The 24274-nt window shown below is 54.2% G+C and overlaps 3 protein-coding genes across 3 annotated transcripts in view; 1 reads left to right on the forward strand and 2 right to left on the reverse strand.

Moving 5' to 3' along the window:
- Positions 1-5: 5 nt before the first annotated feature.
- On the forward strand, positions 6-3209 carry SNX22 (sorting nexin 22). Its single transcript, XM_071568040.1, has 6 exons — positions 6-601; positions 2068-2151; positions 2263-2367; positions 2436-2530; positions 2658-2731; positions 2831-3209. The coding sequence occupies exons 1-6, from the start codon at positions 533-535 to the stop codon at positions 2965-2967; spliced, it is 564 nt and encodes a 187-aa protein (XP_071424141.1). The 5' UTR covers positions 6-532; the 3' UTR covers positions 2968-3209.
- A 168-nt stretch (positions 3210-3377) lies between these two features.
- PPIB (peptidylprolyl isomerase B) lies at positions 3378-5450 on the reverse strand. Its single transcript, XM_071568039.1, has 5 exons — positions 5261-5450; positions 4632-4745; positions 4404-4497; positions 3852-4036; positions 3378-3727 (listed from the first exon to the last, which is right to left on the reverse strand). The coding sequence occupies exons 1-5, from the start codon at positions 5414-5416 to the stop codon at positions 3605-3607; spliced, it is 672 nt and encodes a 223-aa protein (XP_071424140.1). The 5' UTR covers positions 5417-5450; the 3' UTR covers positions 3378-3604.
- A 1133-nt stretch (positions 5451-6583) lies between these two features.
- Positions 6584-24274, reverse strand: part of CSNK1G1 (casein kinase 1 gamma 1) — a 94853-nt gene continuing 77162 nt past the window's right edge. The window contains 6 exon segments of the mRNA XM_071568235.1: positions 6584-9819; positions 12795-12818; positions 15042-15148; positions 17481-17588; positions 21256-21360; positions 22961-23109. Of these exon segments, the coding sequence (XP_071424336.1) occupies positions 9765-9819; positions 12795-12818; positions 15042-15148; positions 17481-17588; positions 21256-21360; positions 22961-23109 (548 nt within the window). The 3' untranslated portion in view covers positions 6584-9764.

A 24274-nucleotide genomic window follows, 5' to 3' on the forward strand; every position in this document is an offset into this window, starting at 1 on the left:
ATGCAGCCTCCCCAGTGTTGTGACTGGGACAGGGATGACCTTGGACACTGCCCTGGCCACCTGTCCCTGCTCCTGATTAGGCTTTGGCTCTCTGCCTTGCTCCCAGTGGGAGCTGTTTTTAGGATCTGAGCTTAGCAGGGCTTTGTAGCAGTTCCACTTTATGGCGTTCCCCAAAATCCATTGGGGACCCTTTGGGGGTGTGATGCTCCTGCCCACACCCCGTGACCAGGGCCAGCTTTGCCCCTTCAACTGCCCCCCACGAGTGGATTTCACCAAAACCAATACCCCTTCTGTCTTAGAGAAAGGGAAAATGCAGTTCGGCGTGACTTCCCACTTTCCTTTCCCCTTATCCCTGTAAAGCGGCGTCCCTGCGGCTCCTCCAGCCGCCCTCCCCCCTGTGCTGGATGTGGGGCCGCAGGACCCTGCCTGGCGGTGCTCTGGGGGCCGTGTCTCCGCCGTGGGCGCTCGGGGCGGTCCCTGCCCGACCCCGCAGCCCTTCCCCGCCCCGTGGCCCCCCCGCGCCCCCCGGGCCATGATCGCCGTCTCCATCCCCGCGGCGGAGCCCCCGGCGACTTTGCGCAGCCCCGACCGGGCGCACACGGTGAGATGGGGGCTCGGGGAGGGTCCCTTTGGCGTGGCGGGGGGAGGTTTGGTTGCCCACGAGGGTCCCGGTCTGCCCGGGGAGGATGGAGGGGGGCGTCTCCCTCTGCCCCGGGGCTGGAGGCTCCCGCCAGTCCCCAAGGGTTCCCCTCCTGCCCCGGGAGTGGAGGTCCCTGCGTGTGCTGATCCGAGGTTCCCCTCCTAGGGAGGTCCCCGTCTCCCCCGCGATGCTCCCATGTGCCCAGGGCGCTGGATTCCCCCGTGCTCCGGGGAATTCGTTTCCCACTGTTCCAGGGTTTGGAGATCCCCACATGTCCCCACCTACTCCAGGAGTGGAGGTCCTCCTTGTGGGGGTCTCCTTTGAAAGGAGGTCCTGCCTTTGAAAGTGGGGTGTCCCTGGTCTGGGGGTCACCTCTGCCCCCCGTGCCTGGGAGTTACTCTCTGTCCAGGGAAGGTGGATGGGGGTGTCTCTCTGCCCCGGGAGCTGGAAGTCCCCAAATGTCCCCAGGGGTCCCCTATCTGCCCCAGGAGTGAGGAGGTCTCCCATCTGCTCCCTGTCGGTGGCGGGGGGGGGAGGCCTAGTCCGTGGGTCCACTCTTGGGGGGTCCTCATCTCTCCCGGGATGCCCCCACGTGCTCTGGAACTGGAGTCCCCTGTGCTCCTGCTCCGGGGGATTTATCTCCTCCTGCCCCAGAGTTTGAAGGTCCCTAAGTGTCCCCCACCTGCCCTTGGAGTGGAGATCCTGCCTGTCCCTGAGGGGTCCCTTTGAAAGGAGGGTCCCTGCGCCGGGGGTCCTCTCTGGCCCCATAGATGGGGGAATCCTTGTCTGCCCCGGGAATCCCCATCTGCCCCAGGCACGAGTGTCCTTCTTCTGCCCCGGGGTTGAAATGTCGCCAAGTGCCACCCCCTCCCTCACCACGATGTCCCTGCCTGCACCCAGGGTATCCCTGCCGGGTGGAGGTGTAGGAGAAAGAAAATCGACCCTTTGTCCCTGAAAGAGGTGGGGGAAAGGGTGTCCCTGGTGAGAATATGGCACCTCTGTTCTTGAGATGGGGTCCTTGTAACTCCTCTCTGCCTCCGGAGTGGGGACTGCGGGTGTGTCCTTCCCCAAGAGTCTCTAGGGGTGGTCCCTGCCAGTGCACTCTACCCCTGCAAAGGGACATCCCAAGTGCCCTCCCCAGGTGTGTGTGTGTGTGTGTGTCTCTGTGGGTGGCTGTGTGTGTGTGTGTGAACTGAGGGCTCCTGTCTTCCTGGGAAGATGATGGGGATGCTGAGGATGAGGATGATGAGGACAATGAAGATTATGGGAATGGTGAGGATTCTGAGGACAGTAAGATGATGGGGATGGTGAGGATGGCGAGCACGATGATAATGGGGATGGTGAGGATGATTGTGAGGATGATGATGATGGCAAGGATGATGAAGATGATGGGGATGGTGAGGATGATGAGGTTGCTGCCATTGCAGGTGTTCCGGGTGGAGGTGCTGTGCAATGGCCGGCGGCACACGGTGACCAAACGCTACAGCGAGTTCCAGGCACTGCACAAGCGGGTGAGACCCCCCAGCTGTGCTGGGAGGGGACACAGGGAGAGGACATGGGGAGGCCTGACCTCGTGCTCCCATGGCCTGTGCTGCCCTGATGCCCTCCACACTCCACCCCAGATCAAGAAGACCTGCAAAGTCCCTGACTTCCCCCCGCGCCATGTCCCCCACTGGATGCCCAAAGCGCTGGAGCAACGTCGGCAGGGCCTGGAGTTCTACCTGAGGGTGAGGTGTGCACAGCAGAGGGGTGGGGTGGGCTTTTTGGGGTGCTGACCCTCCCTGGGCCACTGCAGGGTGTCCTGTACCACAATGAGGAGCTTCCTCAGGATGTGCTGGACTTCCTGAAGGTGCGGCGGAGCCAGCAGGGCCCCAAGGCCAGCAGCTCCCCGTGAGTAGATGAGCCCTGCCAGCACATGGCCCTGGATCATCTCCCTGACCAGTGCTAAGCACTCCAAGACATGGAGTTGGGGATGATGGGGTCAGGCTGAGGGCTGATGTCCCCTCTCCCATGGCAGCACCAGACTCCTGCCTTCCCAGCGCCCCGTCATCGGCTTCTGCTTTGATCCCTATGTGAGGCCATGCAGCACTGGTAAGGAGCAGGACCATGGAGCAGGTTCCCAAAACCTCTAAAAGGCTCTTCTGGGGCCAGGAGGGAACAAACTGCTCCAGCTCCTCTCTTTCCTTGCAGACCTGCCCAACACTGTCCTCACCGGGGTCCTGCAGGGCTTCTACTCCTCAAGCTGCACGCCCAGCCAGGCAGTGCCCCAAGGCTCTGGAATGCCAGGCTCCCGGGCACCTACCCAGCTTCCAGGGCTGCAGTGGTGAGGAAAGGATCCCTGTGGTGAAAATCAATCACTCCTCCCTCCTGGGCTGGGGCAGGAAAACTGAGTGGGAGAAGCCACGGGGACAGCTGTTCTCCCATCACCATCCTAAGTGCCTTCATTGGGAGAGCAGGAGCTCTGCCTTGCCCTCAATGATTGTGGATTGGTGCCTTTAGATGTTGAACCATGCTGGAAAACCCCTCTGCATCTGGGCTTTGGTGCAATAAATCTCTTGGATTTTATTGCCTGGCATAGTGCTGTGCTGTGGAATTATGTGAAGCAAAGCCAGGGCCAACCGTGGCAGCATTCCCAGCTGCATGGGATGTGGAAAAAGGGGGATGGAAGGCTCAGAGGTGAATTCAGGTAAGGGATGGGAAGGGATTAACATCCCTCCAAAGGCAGGAGAGAGGCAGCTCCTTAAAAAACACATTGGTCACATTTATTGGAGCCTGTGCTTCCTACAAAAGCGATGGAAGAGGAGCCCGTGCCCCATCCTGCCGACTGGGAGAGGGGCCCGGACTGTGGGACACAGCAGGACACAGCAGCTGCTCCCGTGCCCCAGGAGTGGGGCAGCCCCAGGCCCATGGCCCCTCATGCCCTGGCAGGTCCCTGGCACCGGCCCCGCCGCACCCGCTGGTCCCTCACTCTTTGGCGATGGCGAACGGCTTCTCCACCTCGATGGTGCCGCAGTCAACGATGGCAACGTCCTTCAGGGGCTTGTCCCGGCTGTCTGTCTTCGTGTTCTCCACCTTCCGCACCACGTCCTGGGCACAGAGAGGTGTGAAAATGGCACACATGGGCAGGGTGAGCTCAGCTGACCCCTGTCTCTCCCCAGCCTGGTCCTGCTGTCCCCAGAGCATCAGCCTCCCTTTCCCCCCAGGCCCTCACCATGCCCTCCAGCACTTTGCCAAAGACCACGTGCTTCCCATCCAGCCACGGCGTTTTCACAGTGGTGATGAAGAACTGGGAGCCGTTGGTGTCCTTTCCAGCGTTGGCCATGCTCACCCAGCCTGGCCCATAGTGCTTCAGCTTGAAGTTCTCATCAGGGAAACGGTCCCCATAGATGCTTTTTCCTAACAATGGGGGAAAAAAGGCACTGTTGGTCTCATGGAGTACGTTGTGGGGTGCTGACGGTGGTGGCTCCCAACACAGGTTGGAGTTGGGGAATGAGCACTTCCAGAGTGGTAACAGCACTGCCACAGGGAACAATGAGCTAAGGGCTGTTGGAGGCAGCTGGAAGCACCCCATGAACTGGGCAGGGAGGGTTATGCCCCCAGGGATTGGAGCTCGAGGCTCTGAGCACCCCAGTTACCCAGCACCCCACTCTGCTCTGAGGCTAAGTCTCCATGAGCTCCATGCCCACTTGTTTCCACAGTGCTCCAGCTCCACGCTGGTCCAAGGACAGCAGCTGGATCTGTGGGCTGGCATAGGCCAAATTACCTCCAGTGCCATCACCACGGGTGAAGTCTCCTCCCTGAATCATGAAATCCTTGATCACACGGTGGAACTTGCTCCCCTTGAAGCCAAATCCTTTCTGGGAGTGGGGAAGAGAGAAATGAGTGAGGCAAAGGGATACCACAGAGATTCCTGCACCCAATGCTGCCCCAGGGGGCCGAGCAGGAGCCTCTCAGGGACCAGAGTGGTCCAGGGGGCCCATGGGTTCCTCACCTCTCCGGTGGCCAACGCCACAAAGTTCTCCACTGTCTTGGGCACCGTCTTGCCAAAGAGCCCAATGACGACACGACCCACGTCCTCCTCCCCGATCCGCAGGTCGAAGAACACCTTGGGGGGTGAAGGAAGGTTAGGGGGGCACCAGGGGACTCACCTTACTGGGCCAACCCACCGCCCCAGAGTTCCACTCACCAAGTCCAACCAGGCCCCAAACCTCACTGGGTCCAGACTCCTCCACCTCCCTCGCTGCAACCCCTCCCCCTGCAATCCCAACTGTGACCCTCAAGCCCGGCCTTGAGCCCAGGCCTCTCCCACTTCATCCCACTTTCCTTCCTCCCCACTCCAAGCTGGGCCTCCCCAGCTTAGCACCCCCCGAGGTGGGCCAAGCTGCCCCAGGCCTTCCCCCCACCATGCATGAGCCCCCACTCCAGGCGCCCCCTCGGGCTCCCCTCCCTCGCGGCGTCCCTTACGCACCTCCCTCCCCTCCATCTCGGCCCCCTCAACCCCCGATCCCCCCCAGCCCATCCGGGCCTCCCTCACCCCCAACATCCCCGCCAAGGCCTCTCTCGCCCCATCTGGGCCCCCGCCCAGATCCCTCCACCGCTCCCGGCCGGGCCCCTCCCGACCTTGGCGGTGACCTTGGGTCCCTTCTTGCGCTCATCAGCGCGGGAGGCCGCGGGCAGCAGAAGCAGGAGAGCCGCGCCCAGCGCCGCCGCCGCCACCAGCACCTTCATCCTGCGCCTCTCGCAGCCCGGCCACAGCGCCCTCCGCGCCGCCGGCATCCGGCCACGCCCGCCACGCGCCCCCGCCCGCTCCGTGCAGTGGTATCGCCCGCGGTACCGCCCGCCCGCTCCGCCCGCCCGGGCGCGACCAACCGCGGCGGCGAAGGGGGGAGAGGTGGCGCCTTCCGGCCGGGCGGGGCGCGGGGCGGCTGCCACGTTGCCCCTCGCAAGGCGGTCGCGGCGCTGTCAGTCAGAAGCGGAGCGGCGCGGTGATTGGTCGCCATGGGGGAGGAGGCGGGAGAGGGGCGGGGCCCAGGGAGTGCCAGCGGCCAATGGGCGCGGCCGGAGACGGGGGGCGGAGCCAGTGGTTGAGGCCGGTGTGTCCCTGGGGCCGGTGTGTCCCCGGTGTCCCCCCGGGCCGGAGACTGGGGCCGGTGTGTCCCCGGTGTGCCCTCGGGCCGGAGACTGGGGCCGGTGTGTCCCCGGTGTCCCCAGCGGGCAGGGGACACGGAGCGGGCAGAGCGAAGGAGCGCTCGGTGCCCCGAGCTGTGCCGCCAGTGCAGCCCAGTGGCTGCATTTTCCACCTTTGAGGTTTGTCTTTTGGGGGACTGACACTGACCCAGAGCTGACACTAAATAAAAACATAATTCCCACAAACTCAACTAATTCCAGGATTTGTAATCACGGATTGGTTTCAGTTGGCAGAAACCTTTAAAGGTCCAACCCCTGCTATGGGCAGGGGGACATTGTGCTAAGATGCAACACCCCAGCCAGTCCTGGGTGCTTCCAGCCTGGTCACTCCTGGTATTCAAGAGGAATTTGGGCTTCTCTACTTCCTTTTTCCAGTTTTTATCCCACACTCTCACCCACTCTTCAGTCTTGCCAGGGGAAGAGGTGAGGGGGCAGGTCCCAACATCCCTCTCCCTGTGGTCCCTCTCAAGGACAAGGCCCCCAGATGGCAGAGCTGGGAATATGCAGGCACATGGAGAAGGGAAATTGGTGCAAACACAAATGGCCAAGCTCTGTGTGGCTGAACCATACATGGTTGTAAAGCACAAGGTGTTGAGAAGGTCCCACAAGTTCCCACCTTGTGCACCATCCCCTCCAAGGAGGGCTTGGTGCTTCCCAGTGGAGATGAGGGTGCCACGAGTGCCCAGTGGACCCAAAGGAAGACAAAACACAAGCACCATGCTCAGGCTGAGGTAATAAATACATCTATTCATGGAGAACAATGCAGCAGTGCAATGTTTTATTGAAAAAAAATAATAATAATCATCTCACTTGATACCTCAGAAGACTGCATCGCAACGTTGGTGGGCTGAGCCGCAGGGAGACACGTCAGAGGCCAGCCCAGCACCCAGGGAGCCCCCAGAGAGCCCCCTCCCCTCCAGCCCCGGGGTCTCCCCACTCCCACCGCTCCCGGCAAGGAGAGGAGGGTTTGCCCAGGTTAATGCCCTGCGTCCGACCACAGCATGGCTGGCTCAGTCTGGCTGCGCCTCCTCGTCACCTCCGAGCTCCCTGGGGACAGCGGTTCCCTCAAGCACAAGACTTGCTGTTAACCTGCTTTATTTGCCTTTTAATTTAATTTTTTGTTAAAAAGCCACCCCACATCTTTGCCCTTTTTTTCTGAAGAGTCCAACGTACGATTATAGTGCAAGAGGGCTTGGTACAAGTGAGCATTACCAGCATGCCGTGGGGGGACAGTCCTCCCCTACAAACACATCATCGTAGGATTAAAAGAACATCTTATCTCCGGAGAGAAGCTGTAGTGGGGCACCGTGAAACAGCTTTCCAAACAACCCACTTAAAAACAAGGTCAGGAAAGTTTCTAAACAATCAAATACATTCACTTAAAAAAAAAAACAAAAAAAAAACTGAAACAAAAGAAATCAAAAACATTTAAGAACAAAACCTGTTGAGATGGCCCCTTTTTCCCCCCGCCCTCCCTCACCCTGCAAACACTTACATATGCTGCAACTACAAGCTGCTCCTTGAGCGGAGGCAGCGAGGAATGACCAAACACGGCAGGAGATGCAGAAGGAATCGAGTTCTGGTGACAGGCACTTAGTGGGGCTTGGGAGGGCAGCAACAGAAGTGTCTCAGGGCCCGGCTCTGTCTGCAGTGGGCAGGGCGGCTCCTGGGGAGTGCCCGTGCCCCTGGACCCCCCTCCCAAGACGCCAAACCATGGTTTCCTAGAGCAGAGAGGGGAACACCTGTGCCAGAGACATGGGGCTCCTGGGAGCCCCTGGCAGCGGAGGAGTTTGGGAAGAGAAAGGTAGAACGTGGCCACAGTCCCTGTCCTCCCTCTGGCAGGAGGGGATGAGAGGGCGAATGTCCTGGCAGGAGCTGAGGGGTCCCTTTCCTGCCTCTTTCCTGCCCTGGCCCATGGCATGGCTGGAGGAAAGCGCTTTGCAAAGGGAGAAGGGGGTGTACGTGTGAGCCGAGAGCTCTGCGCTGCGCTCGTCGGGATAAGGCATGGAGAGAACACGGCCAAGAGACATCCCGGGGGGATCCTGGTGAGTAGCAAGGCCCTTCCGCTCTAACCAGTCTCCTGCCTGTCTTGAGGATGCATGCGGAGCAAGCCTGGAGCTCCCCACCCAGGGTGATCTCCTGCCCTCTAAGCCCACTTCTGTCCGGCCAGAGGAACTGAACCTCCCAGGAATGGCACTCCGTGATCCCCAAGGTATGCAGATCATCATTAAAACAAATAAAAGGTAATGAGATCTTGTCTCTCCCTTTCCTCCCTTCATGCTCTGTGATTTTGGGGTGAGCCAGGCCCAAGTTTATGACAATTGAAGTCCTGCAAGTGAACAGTCCCTGCCTGGTCTGGTCTGACACGTGGAAATACAAAGTCCAGGAAACTTATTCACAACCTCCCAAACAGCTGCGTGAGTTCTCCCACTGCACCGCCACCTCTCTGGGAACCCTTGGCCAGCCTTGACCTCCTCCGAGTTGGGAAACACTGCAGCAGGAGGCAAGACTCCCTTGTTTTTATGGGTGTGCAAAGTGCCCCAAGCCCTTTCCTTGCTATTGATTTGGCTCAAAGTGGTGCAGGAAAACTGTGGCTGCTCTGAGGGGTGGGACAGTGTCCACCGTGCCTGGCCCACACTCACGGAGAGGACATGAAGGCTATTCCAGTCAAACCTATCTGACCATTGGGAGATGCAACCAGTGTTAAGGCATAAAGTATCCTCTCCCTGCTGGGGAAGCTTTGCTCCTGCTAAGGTGTTCTCAAGAAGGTTCACTACCAGCCCATGGAGGGATTTGGGAAGGCTGCTTGGCTGCCCACACTTCAGGAACCAGCTGCTTCCCAGGAACCTCAATCCAGATCTACCTCTTAAACCAGCACAAATTCCTTCAGCTCAGCAAAGCCGATGCCGCTCCCTCCTGCCAACACTGGGTGACAGCCTCGTGTCTCCCAGCCAGCTAGGTCAGGCACGGTGTAGGAAACCATGGAAGGGACATTCACCGGCAGCTAGGAAGGGTGAGTGGAAATTCAAGTATGCTTTCCTCAGCACGCGGCCCAAGGCGGGCGTCGGAGCCCCAGCCTGGCATGAGGGTCATGGACATCCCCACTCGAGGACATTCCGTGCACCCATCACCTTCCCCGCTGGATTTCTGCCTGCGCTGGCGCGGCCACGCACAGATCCACAGATACAATGTGCATCTGTAAATGCTAAAAATAATAAAAAGTGCAACGACGTCGGCTTCTTTAAAACAATCCACATTGCTCTGTTACCGTCAGAGGAGGGAGGTGTCAAGGGAGCCAGAAAAAAAACCCTAACTGGAACAGTAGATTGCAAATTTCTCACAGCTTGCACATTACAGTGTAACTGTTCCCAAGGAGCCGCAGAGGGAACCTGTCTCTTCCCACTGCAGCCGTCAGGCCCTTCTCCCAGTAACTCTCCTTCCTGCCCTGCATCCTCCTGCCCTCTCGACAGCCAATCGAGCCTATGGGATTTCTTCACTTAATTAAGAAGGGAGGAGGACGGAGGAGCAGAGAGCGCAGGGGAGGGAGGGGAGGAAAGTGAGCAGGAACTAAGCACAGTCCTCAGGTTTGCGTGAACGATGCCTTCGCCGTAAACAACGGGAAGGAGGGTCAGCCAGCCAGCCCCCCTCCCAGGGCGACCAAGACCTGAGCCAGCCACAGTCCTGGTCCCAAAAGGAGCTTCAGGCTTGGAGTGAACGAGGGAGACCATTCAGCAGATCCACCCCAGAGTGGTTTGTTTTGGAACGTTTTCTTCTCTTTTTGGTTTAAAATGTCACTTGGTTTTGTTTTTTTGTATTTTTTTTGTTTTTCTCTCTTCCTCCTCTGCCTCCTCCTCCCCCCTAAAGAGAAGCCCCTTCCAGTGATTCAGGGCAGGAGCTGCAGGCGCTGTGGTTCCTGCAAGGCCCAGGAGGCACCTGGTCACTTGTGACGCTGAGCCGTCTTCTTCCGTTTCCTCTTAAAGAAGCAGCAGCACCTGGGGCACAAAGGACAAGGAGAGTCAGCCCCGTGTTCAGTACCCCGGGAAGTCGCCACTGCCCCCAGGAGTCCCTGCGCTTGGCCACATGCAACAGCACCTCTGTGTGCCAGGCAGGGGGCCTGGACACACCTCTGGCCCCTGGGATGGTCAGCAGGGGCTGGTGGATGGTGACACCACCAGCCTGGACTGGGAGACCACCACAGCCAGTAAGCCACGTGCTGAGGGGATACACCATCAGGCCCCTGAGTGCCGGGTGGGCTTCTCCCTCCTGAGGCTCGACTGGGGCAGGAACACAAGGAGCCGTCTGGGAAAGCAGTAAAATAAGGATCCAGGTGCTCCGCTCCCTCTGTCCGACCCTGGAGGAGGCGGACTGGGACAGCGAGCCCTGGCTGCTCTTCCCAGCCATGAGACACACAGTTTTCACCACTGTTCACTAAAAAAACAAGTTCCAAAGAGACCTTGGCTCAGGGACCAGGTTTCTTTACTGAACCTTTCACCAGAGCTTCCGCCTCAGATCAATCACTCAGTGCTGGGATACAGAACCCCTGCTTCTTCCCCCATCCGGTGTGAGGGAGGTGCATAGGCCTGGGGACTAGGGGAAGCAAGAAGGATGGAGAGTGGAGGCTGAGGTGGGGAGAGGAACGCACAACGCAGCTGAACCGTGAGGAGCAATGGGTTCCCTGTGGGATACACAGGGAGCAGTTGCCCAGATCCTACAGTTCTGCTGGCTTCCTACAGAATCCCTTGGTGCTGAAGGTGTTATCTGCTTTCCTGCCCTCAGTCCACTGTCAGGAATGCTCTGCACAGGTGGCTTGTTCTGTGCGAGTTCTCCTGAGCTATGTGTCTTTCTCCATGTGCCAGGACAGCCATCTCGGGGTGATGCCAGAAGACAGCTCTTCCAGGCTGGTGGAAGGGATGCCTGGCTAAGCAGAGTAGACCATAGAACCACAGAAGATCCTGATGTGGAAGGGACTCACAAAGATCACTGAGTCCAACTCCTGGCCCTGCAGAGGACAGCCCCAAGAATCCCACCCTGTGCCTGAGAGCGTTGTCCAAACACCTCTTGAACGCTGACAGGCAAATGTGAGGATACAAAGACCATTTTCTCCTACAACCATCTCTTACCAACAGATTGAAAACATTCAAAACCACTGTAACAATTCCCCAAACTATTTTCCACTGGGTCCTTTGTGGAATGGTGGCATTACACCTCCATCCTCTTGGAGCTTGAGGAACAGATTTGTTCCTACTCACACCCCAAAGGTGCTTGTCCTTGGGTGCACAAGCCTTACTACGGGGTGCAAAAGCGATGGGTGACCGCCACCCTGCCGTGAGCACAGACTGTCTGCTGCAGAGAGCAAACCCCTGCCACAAAACCATGTGGGAGAGTCCCCACAGCCCCACAAGTGGAAGGACTCCTCCCACCACAGGGACTAAAGGCCAGGAGAATAAGGTCCATGATTGCCTCAAGGTTCCTGACCGGGCCCAGTTTGGAGATGGGATGAGGAGAAACACCAAGCCCTTGTCCTTGCAGGAGCCTCCATTGCTGCCCACCTAACCTGAGGTGTGTGTGCTGCCTGCAGCCCCCCTGGCCCAGCCTGGAACCCCCACCCCAGGACTGCTCTTGTGCTTTTTGTGTTCCAGGCCATCTGTCCCCCTCTCCTGGTTTAACCTGTTGCAGTATTTCTCTCCCACAGCAGCCACCTTCCTTCATGACGTGGGCAATGTAGGTAAGGGGGGACGTCACAGGGAGAGAGGATGGAGGATGCACAAGTGATGGTTTCACATGCAGCGGGTAAGGGAAGAAGGGGCTGAGCAGCACTCGACTCCTTGGGTACCCAGCGAAGGGAGCTGACTGACTTCTGACTGGTTTTCCTTGTGACTGTCTTTTTAGGCTCTTACTCAAAGGTCCAGGGAAGGGTTCAGGAAAGGAAATCCTGGCAGTTCAGACAGGCAGAGGCAAAACACCAAAATAAAAGAATAAGGCAGGCTGACAATTACAGAACGTGATCTCTCTGCATGCAGACGATGCCCAAGAGAACAGCCCCAGACTACGACATACAGAGAAGCCAGAGATGCCAGAGGTATTGGAGGTGATGCCTACGGAGAGCAGGGCAGAGGCTGTCAGTCTCCCATCCAAAAAAGGACATTCCTCGCCACACACGGCCCTGGTCCCCTCGCTCTGGGGCCATTCCCACCTATCAGCCCTCCCTAAGATACAAATTCCTCATCTGAGCCTCTGCTTGGTCCTTTGCTTCCTGGGTATGTGGTTTCCCCAAGGGGCAAGGAGGGAGGAAACATTTGCATGGGACAACCTGATATTGGGATGCTACAGCTACAGCTTTGAAACTCTGATAAAGCCCTGAGCTGGGCCTAGATCTGTGCTAATTCCAACCCTTCCACCTCTTCTTTCCTGGAGAAGCCCATTCACCTGCAACTCAGCTGGCTGGAAAGGGGCTGCCTCCTATCCACTTTCTCCAAGCAGGGGCTCTGTCACTAATGAGGACTCCATGGCCTTGTCCTTCCACCCTCTCTGATCTGTGCTTCTCCAGAGGAGACTCTCCAAGGAAGTGACTGCCCCCTCCCTGGGATACAGAGTTTTCCCTCCAGAACCGTATGTGTGAGGAATTCCTGCAAGAGGCTTGGCAAGCCTGGTCCAAACTCTGCCCAGCTCCACCAGGCATCATCTGCACACGGACATAAACATTTGGGGGAGATGGAAAGCCAAATAGGAAAGGATTAAAGTCTGATTTTGCATCCATGTTTCAGAGATCAGCCAAATTACTCATCCTAGTGTGGCCGCTCAGACACAGCCCACACCCTCCCCAGTATTGCATGTGGCCCTAAAATCAAAATAGTTCTGGGTTGGCTTTGTCTTTGTGGCTTTTTAGGGTTTGGTATGTTTAGTTTTGCCAACCCTAGTCTAGTCTGGTCCGCTCCCCCTTGCATGTGGACTGGAGAGAGGGACTCACCACAAGTTGAGCATTTTCAGGCAGCTACAGAGAGTGTAGAGAAAAAACACAGAAAGGAAGAAAGAGCGATTAGTTCACAGAGGTGGGATGGAAGCGAGTCACCACAGCCATGCAAACATGCAGTGCAGAGGCAGACACACACCAGACCTGCCCACCACCCGCCACAGCCCTCACCACCTCTGCCCTCGCCGTGGTGCCGCTGACAGCCGCCACCTTCTCCAGGGGATTTCCACCTTTTCCCCATTTTCCATGGAGGCACCAGGCCCACTGGGTTCTTACATGGGCCTGGGATCAGAAAGGGACTCTGGGCCACCATCTGCTCTTGTCCCCTGCAGCTCCAGCAGCAGCAGGGCCTGATGATGGATCTACATCTGGAACCTGCCCTCCAGCGCAATCCACGTCTGGGATCAGGAGCTTTTCTCCAGCACACTGCAGGCAGAAGCACTGGCACAGCTCTGCCCTTTGCAGTGCCGGGGAAAGCCCTTCCTGCTCTTGCACGTTGTCTCCAAACACAGAGCTCCGCTCCAGCTCCTGCCAGCTCTCTCCATCCCACTTTGCTGCAGAACACAATCCCAAAGTCCTTTGCCCTTCTCATGTGCCTGAAGGGATTTCTGAACATAGATATGAGGAAGGATGAAGCAAGTGCTCCCTGTGGCAGGCAGAATGAAGAGGACTACACTTGGGAATTACAAGAGACCCAAAAGCTGTCAGTGCAAAGCAGCTTATGCTCTGCTTCCCAGCACCTCCAAAACCAATTTGGGAGCACACAAACAAGGGCTGGAGAGAGGCAGAACAACTCCATGTCCCTGAGGGACAGGGCCTGGGCAGCTCAGCTCTCCCATCTGCCTTGACAACTCCCCTGTACATGGAGTGGGGGCTGAACACTGGTCTCACTGCAGGACCATGGGCTGCAGGTGTTCCTGCTCCTTCCTTGCACTGGGTTGTTGTGTCAGAACTGTTAAGAGGGACAGTGTGATCCCTCCTAGGAGCCACATGATGGGGGGAACGCCCTTCAGAGCCTGTGACGCCAAACTGGTGGTCCCTGCTGGCCACACTAAGAGGAATGTTGCCCACTCTGCAACCTGCACCTCAAGATCTCCCCCATCCCGCCATGCCTGAGGAGCCTGCACCAAATCAAATCTGAGGCTCACTCCTTGGGCTCGGAGGAGAAGGTGTGTCTGTTGCTGCTGGGATCAAGGCCAGGCCAGCTAGAGTGAGATCCTGCACAGGTGCTTCCCGAGGGAGAAGAAGAGAAGACCTTCAGGACAACCAGCACAGATGACACATACCCAGGCACCTTTCCCACCCACACACTCTTCCTCACACCTGCCAGCCTCTTCACCCAGAAGTGCCCACAGAAGTTGGGGCAAATGATGTGGGACAAGTGGCACCAGTATCATCCAGTCAAATAAAAACCAGTTAGCTGGGCCATGTCCCAGCACTGACCAGTTCAAAGGCAGCCCCAGCCCCACAGACCCCTCGCTCGGGGAACACCAGGATTCTGTGGTGAGCTGCCAAGGAGCTGGTCTAGTTCAGAGGCAGTGAGGAGGTGCCATGTTAAGGATCATGCAAAAGGTGACACGATGGTGCTGGAAGAAGCACATGTGCACAGAAGGCCAAGATGGGCAAAGCAGCAACTCTGGACACCAGTTCTCACTCCTGACCACAAAGTACAGGAGAGGTCAGCTCAGAGGGAGCACCTTCTCCCCCACAAGCTGATTCTAGTTTCTCTCATTCAGCTTCCTTAGAGCTGGACCAAGAGAACCCACAGGGAGAACTACCCATCCCCACAGGAGTTACTTTCGGACCGCTCTGGATACCTGGCACCCACTTCTCAGAGCCAGAAATAAAGTCTCAACTCTCAGACCAACGATCTCTTCACTGAGCTGTGCTCGAGCTACTCCTACACTCTCAGCACGAGAGCACAGTGCGTTCTCCCTTTGGAAAGGGGGATGCTCCCTGGGATTTCTGAAATCAGCTCCTGGTATTTCGGGATCTGTGCCACCATCTATCTGGCATGACATGCTCTGAGTAAGAGTTATGTTCTCCAGGCATGACAAGTGTCAAAGAGAAGCAGCAGCAGCAGCAGCAGCACTGAAGGCACCATGCACAAAAGCAGCAATATGCAAGGAAAAGGGCATGGGACACGAGCATTGAGTACTTCCCCACGGGAAAACATCCCCACTCGCTTCCCAGGAGGAGGACTAATGACCAACCAGTGGAAAGCCTCTTGTAAAGCAAACGTACTTAGCTTCCTCCACCACCTCCACCTCCGCCTGCGCTGTGATGGGTGCGTTGGAGTGTGCTCCTGTAGGGTCGTCCACGTTCAGCTCCCCATTGGTCGAGCTCACCACCTAAACACAAAGGAACACCTTGTTAATGAAGCTCCCTGACAGAGGATGCTGTGTGGGAATGGGAAATCTGTGGGATAACTGTCTGCTTCCATCTCCGCACCCTCTCAGAAGGCTCAGGTTCTGTGTGTGCCTTTGAGCTGCTGGCCTGGTCCATCCCAAGCAGAGAAGCAGGAAGGGGACTGTTCACTAATTCCCAATCCCATGCCTACCATACACTGTTCTGGCTTTGGAAGGCCACTTTGGGAGTGTAGCCACTGGTGTGCAAGGCAAAAGGAGGCATCTCCCATGGGGTGGGGGTCAAGGTGCTACCCAGAACTCCTGGTGTCTCTGGATGACCTGACCACCGGGGATGAAGGGAAGGAGATGTTCCCTCACTACTCAGTATACCCATCCATGTTCATTCTGAAGTCTCCAGTCCCACCAGCAGCTGCTCTTTCTGCTGACCAGGTCAGGACTCACATGGTGATCAGTGCTCTTCTTGAGTGACAACCCCTTGGCTGCTCTCCATGCCCCTCCCAGACTGATCACACCACGGGCCCACCCAGGTTCTCCAGACCCCCACGCTTCCCACGCCACTCTGCAATGCTGGCGCTTAATTGCACTGTTCCCAGGGCTCTTCCCACACCTTGTTCAGCTACTTATTCAATACCATTTTCCAAAAGGCTTTGATTTTCCTCCTCACTTTTCACATGATGTTGCCTCATTTTCAGGGGGCAAATTCAGCCTTAAAGGAACCAGTGGATCGAAGGTGCTGACCCCCCAAGGGTCCAGCATGAGCTGAGGTGTCTATTGAGAAACAAACTCAGCCTCCGCAGACCAGCAGCCACACAGCAGATTTCCTGTTCTCAGCTGCACATAAGCAGAATTTTAATGCTTCCAGTGGCACAAGGAGGCTCATAAACTGCTCAGGTAGCTGCATTAGTCCTGCAGCTACAAAGAAACCATTCTCCTTGCATAGTAAAACACAAAGAAAAACATTACTCTGTACTAAGTCATACAAGCACAGAACACTTTGTGTTGGAAGGGACCTTTAAAGCTCAGCTTGTTCCATCCCCTGCGGTGGGCAGGGACACCTTCCACTAGACCAGGCTGCTCCAAGCCCAGTCTAACCTGGCCTTGGGTATTCCTCCAGGTCACTGTCTGCTCATGTCTTGAGATTGGAGCTACACATTCATCAGATCCTCCTTGTCTTTGTTTCTCTGCTACTCTGTACAATATCTTTAAATGAAAAAAGGAACATGGCTAATCAAGCCAAAAATCATTGAACCCAATAAAATATCAGGAAAATGTAAACATTTCAAACTAATCTGCATTTCCCTGAGGGACATCCTGCACCACTCGTGTCCTTGGCTCAGCTCTGTCCCGCTCCAGGCACTAATCCCCTTTTCACCAGAGTCAATTTTCAGAGTGTTGTGTCTGACAGCAGAGCCAGCTCTTGCAGCAAACCTTGGCCAAAGAGGCAGCGATACCAGTGTTCCTGTTTGCTTGGATGATCCCTGTAGCTTCTCTCCAGCACTTCCAGCCACCTCACTCTGGCACTAGTGCAAGAAGGTCCCTCAGTGAGCTTAGGTGACAACCTGAGCAGGTAGGACTTCACAGAATCATGGAATGGTTTGGGTTGGAAAGGACCTTAATGCTCATCTCATTCCACTGCCTGCCATGGGCAGGGACACCTTCCACTAGCCCAGGTTTCTCCAAGTCCTGTCCAACCTGGCCTTGGACACCTCCAAGGATGGGGCAGCCACAGCTTCTCTGGGCAAACTGTGCCAGGGCCTCCTCATCCTCATAGAGAACAATTCCTTCCCAATATCCCATCTAACCCTGCCCTCTGGCAGTGGGAAGCCCCATTCCCTTGGCATGTCCCAAGTTCCTTTCCAGCTCTCCGGGAGCCCCTTTAGGCACTGGGAAAGGGCTCTGATGTTTCCCTGGAGCCTTCTCTTCTCCAGGTGAACACCCCAGCTCTCCCAGCCTGGCTCCAGAACAGAGGGGCTCCAGCCCTCTAAACACTTTGGTGGCCTCCTTTGGATTTGTTCTAACAGTTCCATGTCCTTCCTGTGCTGGGGACCCCAGAGCTGGAGGCAGCACTGCAGGTAAGAGTCTCACTTGAGGGGGCAGAGGGGCAGAATGCCCCCCTCTCCAGCTGCCCACACTTTGGGATCAGCCCAGGCCACGTGTGGTTTCTGGGCTCGGCCATGTGCAGCCTCTCACATACCTCCAGAACCACAGCCTGAGTGTTACTTAAGTGACAGGACCAGTGAGATTGCTGTACTGCCCATGACGTTGCTGTGATTTGAGAATTCAAGGGGTTTAACACATCAGGAGGGAGAGGTACCTGCACTGATCCTCCATGTCGATCTGCAGCCAAATGAGATGTCAGGTACGAGGTATTTGTCTGCCGGCTCGGCTGGATCTCCCACTCCCCCCGGCGATCCGACGACGCCTGCTCATGAGTTCAGGGGCACGACAGAAACAGGAGAGAGGGCAAAAGGTAAATGAGGGGAACAAATAAAAAAGTGTTGACTAGTGAGTTTGTTTCTTTGCAAAAAGCAAGGCATTTACACTTTTAGCTGGGCTATAATTTCCTTTTCCCAAGTGCACCTCGTCATTTACGTCTGCACTGCAGTGATCCACTTCTAGAGTGGATTTTGTCTCCTCTGGCTGATGAACAAAGAGGAAGATCTATTCCAGAACTTCACTCTTTCCCACATGGATTTCAGCATAGAAACAATCCCACTGCCAGCATTTCACTCTGTCTGTCAGGTCACACACACCAGAGCGCTCAACATGGCAGCGAGATTGGATACACAAACTCAACCTCCCTCAAATACATCATTTTAAACTCAGATTTGCAACATAAACCAAAGGCAAACATCTAATTTCACCCAAATCCAGTTCCACACGCTGATTCCTTGTGCAGTGCAGAAGGAAACATCCACCACACCTCCTCGACTGGAGAGAGGGTTGGGGGGTTTTTGGGTTTCCGCAGAAAAGCAGATAAGAAAATTTTGCTAACAAGTTTCCTCTCTGTCCCCAGCTGATGCAAATATTAGCTGATTTAATGAGTAGAATTTTATTTGTTTTTCTAGAAGAATCATTTTGCATTTGCACATGAAACTCCTGTGGGTCACCCAGCTTTGTAGACAACACATCCAGTGCCCACCTAAGACCCAGGAGGATCTCAGTGCACCTGAACCCAACTGACCAGCAGGAGGAACACAAGACTGGGAAGTGTGGGACAAACAGATCTATGTTGGCCTCAGGTCTCATCTGAATGAGACACCACTGATCTGATCAGGAAACAAGAGGCTCCGGTGAATAAACAACAGGATCCCAGCAGTGAAGGTGAAGCAGGAACCAAAGGGAGGTGCCTGGCACACAGAGACTCCAGGAACCTCTGAACAAACCTCAATGCCCACTAGTAAACTTTCACTTGACTAGAGCAGAAGCAAATCCAGAAAGTGGGGAAATTAAAAGAGAAGTCTCCTGGTATTTCATAAAACACCTGTTGTTGTTCCCTTTGCTCTCACTCCCTGCTGGAGGGACCCACAGTGCTGCTCCTCCTTCCGAGCAGCCACCAAACCCAGGAGCTATTTCCCTATGGGTGGTCTTGTCATAGGATCACAGAGTGGTTTGGGTTGGAAGGGACCTTAAGGATCCTCTGGTTTATAAAACCTTCTTATTACATGTTCTTCCTGTCAGCTGGAGACACTGCTCACACTTTCTGTCCTTGGTGATTCCCTTGGAATATTTTTTAATGGCTGTAAGTGACAAGATCAGGAACAACTGGAGAATTCTAATGAAGGTTTTGTAAGCTGGTGGAAGGCAGATCCTGAGTCCTGCTTCCTTCACAGCCCTGGCCAGCCCAGGGCATGAAGCAGCACCATGGTACTTCAGCACTGGGAGAAGCAAACTCCTGCCCAGGAGCCTGGAGGTAGTTTTCCAGGAAAGGCTCCAGTAGCCACAAGAGCCAGATTTGTCTCTTTAATTCTACAGCCAAGTACGTGACAAACTAGGTTTGAAACTGGCTTGAGCTGAGCCCAAAGCAACCCAAGGAGTGACACTGAGGAAGTGATGCCTGTGAAATTTAGAATGGAGTGGAATGGAATAGATTGGACAAGACTAGACTAGAATATCCTGAATTGGAAGGGACCCACAGGGAACAGCAACTTCAACTCCTGGCTCTGCATAGGACACCCCAACAATCCCACCATGTCCCTGAGAGCACCCTCAAAATGCTCCTTGAGCTCTGACAAGTCTTGGTGCTGTGCCCACTTCCCTGGAGAGCCTCTTCAGGGCCTGACCACCCTCTGGGGGAAGAACCTTTTTCTAATATCCAACTTAAACCCGCTCTGACACAGCTTGGGAGCATCGAGTTCCCATTAACACTCCTCACCTTCCTACCACCTTCCAAATCACATGACAAGACTAAAGACAGAAGGGGTAGAGCTCACCCATCTTTGATTAAATACTTTCACTTCCAAGAGGAAAAGGCTACAAAAAAGACATCACACATCAGCTCCTTGCTCAGAGTGAAATATTGTAAGAGATCTGCAGTTATTATACCCAAGAACAAAAATAAGGCCATTAAATGTGGAGATCCAAACTCACACCTCCAATTCACTGCTTGAGACGTTTCTTTTTTCTCCTTTTTCCCTTTAGAGAAATCCTTTGCTCAAGACTTAAAAGGAATGTTCCTTGGAAGAGAGCTGTTTGTGTTTTGGTGAGAAGAACCTGATTTTCCCTGTGTTATATTAAATAATTCATCATCCTAAGTAATGTTTAGGTGAAAAGATGACAAAAGCTGCTGCGCAATCCCACATCCAGACTATCTGTGCAGCTCCAGAGAACAAGCTGCCTGTATATTTTGGGACTAACACAGACTTCTTTGGACCTCATACTATAACTGGTGAACTAAAATGCCTGAAAATGAAGCCAGGCGTCACTGTCCAGTCAAGGAAACATGATGCCTCACATGTAAACAGCATGAAGGTCTGTGGTCGAGGTGGACAACTGGAGATTCCACCCAGAACTGGGGGTTAATGCATTAATCAGGGAATTTATTAAAGTAGATTATAGTGGCAGGGCTCACACACCAGCCCACATTAATCACTGCACAAACACTGCACTGCATGTGCTGCCAACCACCCGGCTTCCTATGGCAACACCTACAATGAGAGGTGTTCATCCTGACTGTATCTGATGGATTGGGATGTATCCTGGTCTACAGTAGCTGCTCGGCCCTTTAGTGCCCAAGGACAGCTGAGCTCAGAAAGGTTATGACACCTCACACTTGGTTCTCCACCCCTGAACCCCCGCTGGAGGAGCTGAGCGGGGGCAGCGCTGGCAGCCGGTGTTGAACAGCACAAAGAGGTTGGAGGAGCAGAGCGAGCCCAGATCCACTCCCTTGGAATAAAAGTACAACAGCTCCAGCCAGGAGCTTCAGTTGGAGACCTACTGAACGTCTGAGCAGTTCTGCTAACGCAGAAAATCCAAACTCTCAACACCAAGAAAACAGTACAATAAGAAAGGAAAAATGGGGAAATTCAAATGCAAGTTGTGGCAATTCCTCCAGATCATGACATGCAGCCTTCCCAGGGGTCCCTGCCCTGCCAGACCTTTGTGCTCTGCAACACTCACCCTGGGAACTGGATGCTCCACGAAGGATATATGGGTGTACATGGGACACACATCCCTACTGCAGCCACGCACTCCTTGGGCAGAGGGCACCTGGGGACAGGCTGCCATTGCCACATCTCTCAGCCTACTCCACATTCCGTGTGCCATGAGTAAAAGCAGCCCTAAAAATGCTGCAGGTCAGGGCTGGATTGTTGACTTAACCAGCTTACCCACAAACAACAGAAAAACGACCCATTCCAAACTGAAATCCACTTGGTTCACAACCCCCAGGAATTCCATTGGTTGATACAGCATTTCAACAACCTGCTGCTTTGACAAAATTCTCCTCAAACCACAATCTCAAAATTAAGCAGGAATTGTCCTTGATACGACAAAGAATCAGCCCCAGCCCCTTCTAATGTCACATGGCATCTGCTTCTCCAGTGCCAGAGGAATTCTGAGAGGTGCCGGAGCCATCGTGAGCAACACACCTGATTGCGAAGGGCCTGCTGGGATGGTCGATCCCGGTGGACGTGGCTGTCTCTTGTTACCGCAGATGTCCCAGAATCCACGTGCACAGATCCCACGGGAGTAGGCTGGAAAACAAGGTGGTGGTTAAGATAAAGACTCTCACACGCACAGACCCACCATGTCAGGCTGGGAGGAAGCAGGAAAACATCAAAACGCTGCCCAAAGGTAATAACCACAGAGAATTACACTCAGGGCTATCAAACCCTGATGATTTGATGGTGGACACCAGCATCAAATATCTTGTATAAAAATTAATTAAGAAGACATCATTAGGTGTCAGTCTTGACATCAAATCACACCTAGTGCGTCTCACACGGGGTTATTACAACTGAGAATATACAGACTTGTTTTCCTCATCTCCTCGTCTCGCCACTTGTAAAAATCACGCTTGCATAGAAACAGGGTGTGTTAAAATTAAAGCTTCATCTGCTTTCTCCTCACCAAAGTCATAATCCCTGCTCCCAACACCGAGATCTCCATAGCAACCACCGCGGCTGGCAGCAGCAGCACGCTTGTCTTACAAGGTGCTCTTTATCAATCGCCTTTGTAATTAAAGAAAAATGATGAGAAAATCTTGATTCACAAAGGGAATGATTTCTCAGGAACTGTTTTGGGCACAGTAAACATCGGGAATGCTAAATATAGTTGGGACGGTAAAGCGCCGGCAGCGGTGCCAAGTTTAGCTCTGATGGAATTTGATGTGGCACCAGTGAAAATGTATTTACAGGTGTCACTGCTGGTCTTTGGGGTGGGTTGTGAGCAAGACTCAAACTAAAGAGCTTCAGACCCTTTTACCACATTTTCCCACAGCTTTTGGCCAAGGTCTTCTTGTGTATAACTGGCTTTTGATAGCAGAAATGATGTAACAAGATCAGGATTATGGTCCAAGGGAGTCATGGAATTGCTGAATGGAGCTTGGTTACTCCGACACAACTTCCTTGCCATGTGCCATACAGAGTTGGTTCATTCCCTCAAGTGTCTGCCAAGATATTCTGAGCTCAGAAGGGCAAGGTTAGATCAGGTATTTGGGAGAAATTCTTCTCTGTGAGGGTGGGGAGGGCCTGGCACAGGTTGCCCAGAGAAGCTGTGGCTGCCTCATCTCTGGAAGTGTTCAAGGCCAGGCTGGATGGGGTTTGGAGCAGCCTGGGATAGTGGAAGGTGTCCTTGCCAATAGCAGGGAGTGGAACAAGATGGGCTTTAAGGTTCCTTCCAAACCAAACCATTCCATGATTCTATTATTCACTGAGCATCCATCAGAGCCCTGCCTGGATCTCCTGGATGTTCTCAGTAAGAACTTGACCATGAAAGGGGTCTTCTATGATTCTTCTGCTTTAAGATGGATTTTAGCTATTCATCTCCAATCCTGTGTTAGACTACAGGGAATTCAGTCTGGTCATGTTCACTGTCACAAGTGGGAAAGTGGGGCTTGAATGTCCCACCAGTACAAGCCCAGAGAAGTGGGAAGGGGTCTCTGTCCCTCAGGGAAATTTCAAGGCACTGCAAGAGCCCCCTGAACACAACGCCAGGACACTTGAGTGTGTTGAGAAGTGAAAAGATTTGACCCTAAAGTCACTGGCATTAATTGGGATTATCAGGAACAAAAAGGCAGAGGTGTGGGGGCACCACCTGGAAGGCAAGGCAGGGGATTTCACAGGGGCAACTCACAATTGGCCTGCCGACCCAGTCGTAGGCGTAGTCGAAGGTGTAGCCTTTCTTCTCAAACAGCTCCGTGAAGATGGTTCGCAGATAATCGTAGTCTGGCCTCTCAAAGAAGTCTAATCGCCGAACGTAGCGGAGGTACGTGGCCATCTCCTCTGTGGTGAAAGGGAAAAGGCAGCAGCTTTTATCCTGCATCTTTTGAATGAGTTGTTAAAACCAAGGTCAATTCACACTGTGCAAGAATTGTCTGGGCTGCCTGTGCTGCCTCTGGCTTTTCTTCTGCAAGTAGAGGTTTTTAGTAACAGCTTACAATGGAAAACAATTCAAACACTTCTCAAGCAAAGGTGGAAATCCCACCTCTGCTCCAGAGAGCTGCTGCTCCACCTCCAATCTGACTTCCACACCTAGTTTTATTCTGCACATTTGAATAAAATAAATACAGTGAGAAATAAATTCACCGAACCTGCCAACAGGCTGCTCACAGGCATTTAAAATGTTGTTGCCCAGAGAAGCTGTGGCTACCCCATCCCTGGAAGTGTTCAAGGCCAGGCTGGATGGGGCTTGGAGCAACCTGGGATAGTGGAAGGTGTCCCTTCCACAGTGGAATGAGATAATATGTAAGATCTCTTCCAACCCAAACCATTCTGGGATTCTACTATTCCCTGAGCATCCATCAGAGACCTGCCTGTATCTCCTGAACATTCAAAACAAGAACTTCCAACCCAAACCATTTTGGGATTCTGGGATTCTATGATTCTATAAAATAGCCACAGACATTTCATGTGGCAAAGGAAATCAGGAGATGTTGGTGGGCTCCCTGTGGCACCCACGATCTCCAGCAGCAACCAGGGTCTGGCTGCCCAGACTGCTGCGCTGCCCAATGTCATGACATCTGCCAGAGCCTTGAATATTCCAAACTGGACTTTGAGGGGAAGCTCCAAGGTTAGTTTACCTAAACAGGATTAATTTACACACCGGGGTTTGGTATTAAGCTAATTAATTGCTTTCTTGCATCTGGGTTATACTTTGCATGCACAGAGGAGTGAGCCCTGGGAGCTTGTCCTGCCTCTTCCCAGCTCTCCCTTGGCTCAGGTACAGACACAGCAATGTGGCTTTGCCTGTAGCAAACAAAAATAACAACAGCTTTGCTTATTGATACTTAACTCCCTCCTGGCTTGCAGCTTCCATGTCACATGGAAGTAAAAGAGGGAAAAAAAAACAGAGAAGAAAAAATCTTCTCTTCTGAGCACCTCTGGATGGTGGAGGAGCAACCAGGTTTAGGTGAGGAAGGAATAGAAATCAGTTCTCCCATTTCCCATC

The sequence above is a fragment of the Pithys albifrons genome, chromosome 13, assembly GCF_047495875.1.
Source record: "Pithys albifrons albifrons isolate INPA30051 chromosome 13, PitAlb_v1, whole genome shotgun sequence".
In the NCBI taxonomy this organism is placed as follows: domain Eukaryota; kingdom Metazoa; phylum Chordata; class Aves; order Passeriformes; family Thamnophilidae; genus Pithys; species Pithys albifrons.